Source organism: Rhinatrema bivittatum, chromosome 8 (genome assembly GCF_901001135.1).
Source record: "Rhinatrema bivittatum chromosome 8, aRhiBiv1.1, whole genome shotgun sequence".
NCBI classification, from domain to species: Eukaryota; Metazoa; Chordata; class Amphibia; order Gymnophiona; family Rhinatrematidae; genus Rhinatrema; species Rhinatrema bivittatum.
Genome location: NC_042622.1, coordinates 42,553,337 through 42,562,300, shown reverse-complemented (window position 1 = coordinate 42,562,300; position 8,964 = coordinate 42,553,337). Strand labels below are relative to the sequence as shown.

Below are 8,964 nucleotides of genomic sequence, written 5' to 3'. Positions count from 1 at the left end.
AGAAGATGATGAGACCAGCGGCACTGTTTATAGGGCAGCTGAAGTGTTTTTTTCCGCTTGGTTTGGACTCATGACCATCTTGAGTAGAGGTGAAAAGTCACCAAATATATAGTGTTTGTTTCAGCTGAGTTCGGACCTTCCCACACACAAACAGTGTGAGAGCTGGGGACGAAAGCCAATGGAAGTCTACAGTGCAGGAGATGCTGCCCGATGTGGTCCCATCTACCCTGTGTTTAATCCACAAGTTTCTGGCCTAGAGGCTTCCCTTAATGATCTACAAACATTAACTGTAGATGGTGATTTATCTTATTTAACTTTTTAACTTAAACTTTTTAGTTGGCCCAGGAGGAGCGCTGTCATGGAAAGGGACCTAGGCTTGATTGCTGGGGTTGTGGAGGCAGTTTTCGCAGTGTGCAGAGGCGACAGAAGTCTGTCCTGTTGCTCAGTGATGACCTCAAGGGACCAGATTCAGGGTCCATACTTGCACATTCACTCATGAATCCCAGCCAAGAACTGTCACTATGATGTGTGTGCTGGGAGGGGATATGCAATGGGAGGCAAGAACGCGGCTCATAGCATCATAACCAAGCCTGGTCCCAACTGAACTGGAAGAATAAAGGAGGAGGAAATTGCTAGGGGTCCTCTTCCCCCCCACCCCCCCACCCCCCAAAAATAAATTCTGGTTCAGTCTAAGATGTTTTTTACTCTTCCTATTTATTTATATGTTTGTTTATTAATTACTTGGATTTAATGCCTGCCTTTTTAATAAAGAATTCATTCAAAGAGATGATGCGAGCCCAAAGTGTTTCTATTCCGCGTGAACGGGGACGAGAGATATGGCAAAAGGGAGGGATTTACCACCCAGGGTTTAGTGGCTGTTAGAGCTGAGAAGTTTAAACAGATTTGGGTAGCCTTTGAAAATTACATGAAAAATCAAGATAAAAATTGTCTTGAAAATTTTGAAAAAAAGTTTAGGGGCGGATTTTAAATGCCCTGCGCGCGTAAATCCGGCCGGATTTACGCGCGCAGGGCCCTCGCGCGCCGGCGCGCCTATTTTGCATAGCCGCCGGCACGCGCAGAGCCCCGGGACGCGCGTAAGCCCCGGGGCTTTGTAAAAGGGGCATGTCGGGAGGCGTGCCCGGAGTGATGCAGCATTTTGGGGGCGTGTTGCGCGTGACGCGGCATTTTGGGGGTGGCGACGCGGGCGTGGTTTCGGCCCGGGGGTGTTCCGGGAGCGTGGCCATGGCCTCCGGACCAGCCTCCGGGACCGAAACACGGAGCAGGGCAGCCAGCCGGCGCGCGCAAAGGTAGGGGGGGGGTTTAGATAGGGCTGGGGGGATGGGTTAGGTAGGGGAAGGGAAGGGAAGGTGCGGGGGGGGGGTGGAAAGAAAGTTCCCTCCGAGGCCGCTCCGAAATCGGAGCGGCCTCGGAGGGAACAGGCAGTGCGCGATGGGCTCGGCGCGAGCAGGTTGCACAAATGTGCACCCCCTTGCGCGCGCCGACTCCGGATTTTATAAGATACGCGCGGCTACGCGCGTATCTTATAAAAACCTGCGTACTTTTGTTCGCGCTCGCGTATGTTTTTAAGATCTACCCCTTAATTTCTTGGGCAGAAAATTGTAGTCTTGTTCACCTGTACATGCCTCACGCCTCTCGATGACCAAAGACAGAGCTTTTTCGATAGCTGGCCCATCTATCTGGAATAGCATCCCATCAAATCTTAGAGTGGAGCCCTGCCTGTTAACTTTTAGAAAAAGACTTAAAACCTGGCTCTTCCACCAAGCCTTCACTGACCCACCAGACAAACACTAGTTGTCCTTCACACCCACCCGTTATGGCAATTATACTCACGAATGGACTCTGACTCTTCCAGGATAAAGCACCATTAAGCTTTAACCCGTATGCTCTATGGTATCACTTTATATTTATTTCCTGCCTTATCTTCTTTCCTGCTTGTTGCAAGCTTCCAAGTTCTCTTACCCTGTTGATTGTAACTTTTACTCATTCCTACCTATTGTTTACCTTTCGTATACTTGAATTGTTACCCCAGTTATATTCTTGTTAATTGTAAACCGATCCGATATGGTTATTTACTATGAAGGTCGGTATATAAAACTGTTAAATAATAAATAATAATAAAATGGTAAAAAAAACAAACTGGGGGGAAGGGTAAGTAAGAGGTGATAAGGGGAGAATAGGGGGAAGGGGAAAATAAAAACAAAACAGATACTAATGAGTATTACTACTGAGTTTTTGAAAGTTTAGTGGATAAGGATGTTACAGTTTTAAATATGGTATGTTTACATGAAAGTTTGTTAAGAATTAACGACTGGAATTGTGTGAACCCACCATCATGTAATAAAGTTTAAATTAAAAAACAAAAGAGAATTCACTTGTGGATTACAGCATATTAGAAATCAGCTTACAAACAGGTCCCTTGTAGCTTCACATTTCTAGGTACAAACCAACTGAACAGCAGCAAATCACAAATCATCCCCCACTGCCCCCCTTTCCCTCCCCAGACAAACTTAGATCACGATATCCTAGCACCGGACCCACCGTACCTTCCAGAAACTGATCCAGGGCGTGGTTGGTGTAGCAGACCACGAGGATGGGAAAGTTCCGCAGGTTGATCTGCCACACGTGGTCGTTTGTGAGCAACGCTTGCGCGATCTTCAGGCCCACAAAGGTTTTCCCTGGAACAAAACAAAATTAACAGGGGGGTGGGAAAAAAGGAATTGGGCACAGCTGAGAAACCAAAAGTTTGCTTTCTTTGCCAGGATCAAGAGGATGTGGGACAGGCAGAGATGGAATTCTTTATGGGCAAATGATCGCACCACAGATTAAAAAATATGGAGATGGCTGGGACACACAAGCTACTAAGCCGATGAAACTTAAATGATACATTTTTAGAGCGGAGGTTGGCATTCATAAATGGCAGCCAAGTTTTTCCTTCAGGATAAACCTGTCCTTTCATAAAAAGATTGCTGTTTTGAACCATATTCAAGGCCCAGCTCACTCCTTCGTTTTCTGAAAAACATTCATGCCACAAAAACATCCCAAGTGGTGTCCTAGCGTCTTCACATTCAAATAGACATGTGTCCAATACTTATCGTTCACTAGCCATAGAAAGGGGAAAGCATTCCCCCCCCCCCCAAAAAAAAAAAATCACCAGATATGAAGGATTAAATTCGTAACTCTCCCATAAATTAAATGATAGCAAACGTTCCCATTCCAGATCAAGATTAAGTCCATGTGGTTGAACCGTTTGCAGTTTAAAAATCCATCATAGTTCCTTCTCAGATAACCAATGCGCAGTCTCTCCTCCTCGCCCTGACGGATGGACTTAATCAAGAATCAGCCAAGTGACATCATCGAAAGTGTGCGCCTTCTCTGTCCCGTGCGCAACTAACGGAGCAGCCATCTTTTCAGCAGTGAAGCAGCTCCAATGTTAAATCACCATCCATTTACATTTTCCCAAGTACAATAAAGCATTGATGATTTCCTCTCTTCTCGAAGAATTGTATAATTTCAATTTCATTTGATTAGTTGTTTGTGTGTCCCTGCCATTTCCATATTTTTTAATCCACAGTGCGATTTTTTTTTGGGGGGGCAGTGGATTTATTGGGTTATTCTTATTTCTTTTGTTCATTTGTTTGTATGCAAACATTTTCCAACACATTAATTAGATTAAAAGACTATACAGTAAGGACTTTGTGACACGGGGAGTGCAATTTTCAAAAGCCATTTAGCCGGGTGAAAACGTTTGTTTGAAAATAAACCCACCCTGTGCGCAGGCGGACGCTGCACAACGCGCCTCCTTTTTGCCTGCGTTTTTTGTGGCGGCGAACCTGCGGGAGGCAACAACGTGTGCCGAGTTTGCATTTTCAAAACTGTGTGCATGTCTTGGGTGGGAAAAGCACCCATGGACAAAGCAGGTGCCTGGATGGTTCTCGGAGGGGAAAAGTCCGCTTTTACTTTCCCTTCGAGAACCGGTGCAAAATCTACGGTTCTAGGCACCTGCCTAGGCAATTTTGAAAACTATCCCCCATGCAAAGATCTTTGGATGTGGCTTTAAAAGTCCTCATTTTAATGGGTGGAAGAGCCCAAACTGCATTTTGAGATATAACTTTGGGGATGAACGTGCAAACATTAAAGACAGGGCTCCAGTACTTTCTGCACACAAGCTCTTGGTACAATAATAGCCTGGCTCCTCTTACTTCTAATACCTGGGGGGGAAGGGGGCAATTTTCAAACTGTCTACACTGTCACAAAATCTGTGGGTGCTTTTTACTTGTGGGCTTTGCACCACTGAAACTGCCTCCACAAAAAGTTACCTGCAGAGATTTGTGCCTGTTTTTTCCTACCCCCCCCCCCCCCCCCCCCCCCCCCCCCGTGGATGCTTCTTCCACCCAAAACTACCTTCAGTTTTGAAAATCCAAAATCGTGTGCATAGCTTTTTCCCCTGACCTAACCCCGCCCCGGAATCGCCTCCACTACAATGTGGATAAAAGGCGCCTTGAGAAACTATGTGCGCACGTTTACCTGCATAGAGGGTGGGCATCTTTCCGACGGGCAATTTACATGGGTAAAATGCTTTCAACCTACAGAAATCCCTTTGAAAAATTGCCCTGATAATGATTAAAAGTATTTTTTTAAGAAAATAGATAAGCAGGTAAAGTCTATCAAGTAAATATAGGATGATTGTAAATTTAAGGCAGATATTTTTATTATACTTTGATGTAAGGCTTATATAATTTGAGGAGGGATTCCCTCAAACACTACTCTAATGCTGATAATTTTATAGATTTTATTTAAAAGATTTTATATTCCGCCTCTCAAAAAGAAGCCAAAATGGTGTGAGAAATAGTGGTGACATGATGTCCGTTCAAGAATGATCTCTAGTAGATCCCTTTTTAGCAAATAGATACAGTCTAATCACTCTTATCCCACTTCACCTGTAACTTTTTGACAGCCCAACAGGGTATCTTCAAACATGAAACAGAATCTTTCATTCTGGTGTCACAGTCACCATACCAGAAATATAGATATCACTTTTCTATGCTCTTTGCTGCAAGTTGTCTCTGGCTGTCTAGAGATGGATTTCACTTTTCTATACATTAACCCCAATGGCAAATCAACAAGATTAGGGAAAAATAGCATTTATCTTACCTGTCCCAGGAGGTCCTTGGATAATGGCTAGTTCCTTAGTTAGAGCAAGCTGTAAGGCTTTCATCTGGGACTCATCTAGGTGCAGGGCTTCCTTTGAAGGCCATTCTTTAGGATCCAAGATATTAACATTCTGTGCCTTTATACTGTCTGTGTAAGTTTGAGGAACCTTATCTTCATTCCCCAAAGGTTTTTCCATCAGAGCAGAAAAGTCATAGACACCTCCCATCAGCAGGTACCTGGGTTCACTCACCTCTGTTTCACACTGTACAATGTATTTCTGGAAGGGAATATCCTCCTCCTGGATCTCCTGAAGCCCTTCCAGGACATGTCTGTAGGCTTCAAAATAAGCTGTGGTTTCCACCATGAGAAAAGAGTCTGAAGGCTGGACCTCAGCAAGTTGTGCCCGACTCTGTTCATTAAAACGCAGCTGAACAAAGCCATGTTTGAGATCCTCCAGCTCCCGGTTTGAAACAGTGGCAAAAAGGAATGTTTCAAAATTGTCCTTGGACATGCAGACAAGGGAACCATAGAGCAAACGCTTTGAATTCTGCCATCGAATAAATTTCAGAGGCTTGGTGTCAAACTGGACCTTGTAGACTATTCCAGAAAAGGAGCAGAGAGGAGTAATGATTCTTGTATCAAAGTAGATTCTGATATCATCAAACCTTCTCTTCCTCAAGCTTTTGTCCTCATAACTCTGAAGAAGCTCCAAAATGCCTTCTCTTAGTGGTCTAATAAAGTCTTCTCGTAGTAGCCGAAAATGAGTGTCCAGGTAAATTGCTGTGCTTTCATATCTTCCACAGAGCATATTGGGTCGAAGGAAAGGCTTTTCATCCAAGTGGACTTCATTATATGTTGGGTAGATAGTCATTGTTCGGTAGCTTTCCTCTTGACCATTTGGTTCAGAATTCACAAGTGTGTAGGTATCAACCTTAAGAGTTCCCTCTCGTCTTTTCGCCTGAAGGTGATTAATTATGGTTCTGATTTTTTCAAGGTTCTTTTCTGTCTGTTCACTGATGTCTACCCCTGATGTCCTCAAGGCGTTCATGGATGCTGGTAGAATGGAGACCAACATGGATGTTTCCTGCACTGAACTGGCTGGGAAAACGCTCACTAAGTTCTGCAAGAGAAATATGATGTTACCAAGGTGCACAGGGTACTCCTGACGGTGACCAGGGACTGGATCAGTCATCATGCCCACCACATAATGTGGCAGACAGATCTTCAGGAAGTTGGAATCCTTCACCATTCCCAGCAAATGTTGGACATTCTGACGGTCCATTTTGGAACTACACGCCTTGTGTAGGACATGGCAGATAAGCTCCATTAAACTGGGTTTGATGGTTTGCAGGGATAACAGCTCTTTCATCCCTGAACAGGAAGCAAGTGTGATAACCACTTCAGAGGGGTCTTTGTCAAGGAGTGCTTCAAGAGTTCTGTAGCCCAACCTTTTCACTTGTTGAGGCTGCTCATTACCCTGGTGTCTGTCTTGAGCATGATCCTGTTGGAAATGGGGGTTCTCTTGTAGATAGGGTCTCCTATTCCAGTCAGCATCTTGGTTTTCAAATCTTCTCCTCCTTCCTTCATTGCCCCATTCATTCCTCTGCCCTCTAAATCCCTCATTGACATGGCCACCCCTATCTCTTCTTCCCTGGTTAGGGTACCTTCCCAATGCATTGTATCTGTCTTCTCCCTGTCTAGGAGCAGCAGGAGGAGGATTATAGTTATCCCTTGGATTTCCTATGGGTTGGCCTGCCACCACTGGATTATTGGCCCTATTTCTGCCTCTCTGTCGTGGGCCACCTCTTCGATGATCTCCAAGTCCTAAAAATAAGATGTATATTTAGAATATTCCAGCTATTTACTCATCCTAATCTTTTCTGCTTAAGATCATCATAAGTATAATAAACTATGAACAAAAAAGTCACATCTGTAACAAAAAAAAACAACTACATAGAGTATGTAATTAAATAAAGCAATCAAAGTTTATGTAATGCGTATTTTGATATTAAAGGAAAATTGGTTCTTACCTGCTAATTTTCTTTCCTGTAGTACCATGGATCAGTCCAGACTCCTGGGTTTTGCCTCCCCACTAGCAGATGGAGACAGAGAAGTTTTGACTGACTCTACCCTATACCCTGAGGTGCCACCCACAGTCTGTCAGTATTTCGTTGTATCAAAGCAGAACACTATAAGAGTAGAATAAATCACTAAAACATGCGCCCTCAAACCGGGGGAAGAGAAACCTCGCTACGTTAACTATCCTGCTCACAAACCTCACATAGGAAAAGAACAGGTGACAACTGTAAAACAAGTAAGAAAGCACTCTGCAGGACCAATTAATTCATACTGGAAAGAGCGGACTCTCAACTACACCCTTAAGTAAACCAGGGTGGGACTCTGGACTGATCCGTAGTACTACAGAACGAAAATTAGCAGGTAAGAACCAATTTTCCTTTCCCTGTACGTACCCGGATCAGTCCAGACTCCTGAGATGTACCAGAGCTCTCCTAGTTGGGTGGGACCCCGAGAGAACCGCTCAGATCACACCTGCACCAAAACCCCCAGAGTCTAGGGCCTGGACATCCAAACGATAATATCTAGCAAAGGTGTGCAAAGACTTCCAAATGGCCACCCTACAAATTTCTTGCGGCGACACCATCTAACATTCCGCCCACGATGCTGCCTGTGAACGGGTAGAATGTGCTCGTAGACCAACTGACTTCGGACGGCCCTGTAACAAGTACGCCGAACCAATAGCCTATTTCAACCAGCAAGCAATCGTCACCCTAGACGCTTTATTCATCTCCTGGGACCACTCCATAGGACGAACAGATGGTCTGACACATGAAAAGAATTAGTAGTCTCCAAATAGCGTAACAGAACGCAACGCACATCCAGCTTTCGCAAGTCTTTGGACTGAGGATCGGAGCGATCTAAAACTGGAAATGAGGGGAGCTGTACCCACTGATTGAGATGAAATGAGGACACAACCTTAGGAAGAAAGGAGGAACCCGTCCGTAACGAGACCCCCGAATCCATAAATCTCAAAAAGGGCTCCCTGCAGGATAACGCCTGAAGCTCCGATACCTGGCGAGCCGAGGAAATAAAACCATCTTTAGGGTAAGGTCCTTTAATGTTGCCCTCTTCAAGGGCTCAAAGGGCTCCGCACACAGCGACCTGAGAACGAGATTGAGACTCCACGAAGGACAAGGATTCCATACCGGAGGGCTTAAATGTTTCACTCCTCGGAGAAAATGCGCTACGTCAGGATGCGCAGCTAAAGCTACCCCTTGAATCTTTATTTATTTATTTATTTATTTATTTATTTATTTATACGCTTTTACTATACCGACATTCGTAGGTCACATCACGCTGGTTTACAAAAAACTGAGGCAGGCAGAAATTACAATAAACAGGGAGGGGGGTAGGGGGAGCAGGCGAGAAGGGGAGAGGGGGGCAAGGGGGGCAGAGCAGTTGGAAAGATAAAGGACAGGCGAGTGAGAAGTGATAGGAATGAACAGTAAGAGGAATAGTATATCTGTAACTGTATTCTTAACCGATGACTTAAGAGGCAAAAAACATATTTACATAATTTACAATATTTGCTTGGGACGTCTCCATGGCGGAAGAAGGACAGAGGAGGGGGTGGGATAGGGGGATATCTTACCACGGAAGCAACCTAGGGCCGACACCTGCACCCTTAGGGAGTTGCATGATAAGCCCTTAGGCAAGCCGGCCTACAAAAAGGATAAGATATCCGACTCCAAAGCCCGAAAGGGGCTCACTTTG

The 8,964-nt window shown here is 44.8% G+C and overlaps 1 protein-coding gene across 2 annotated transcripts in view; it reads right to left on the bottom strand.

Annotated features, from left to right (window-relative positions):
• The window catches only part of ZNFX1 (zinc finger NFX1-type containing 1), a 68,116-nt gene that overhangs the window by 25,260 nt on the left and 33,892 nt on the right, over window positions 1–8,964 (bottom strand). For both annotated transcript variants that reach the window (XM_029611234.1, XM_029611233.1), the window contains exons 3-4: window positions 5,173–6,996; window positions 2,565–2,696 (exon numbers count right to left, since the gene is read on the bottom strand). In XM_029611234.1, the coding sequence (XP_029467094.1) occupies window positions 2,565–2,696; window positions 5,173–6,996 (1,956 nt within the window). The remainder of the gene's footprint in view (window positions 1–2,564; window positions 2,697–5,172; window positions 6,997–8,964) is intronic.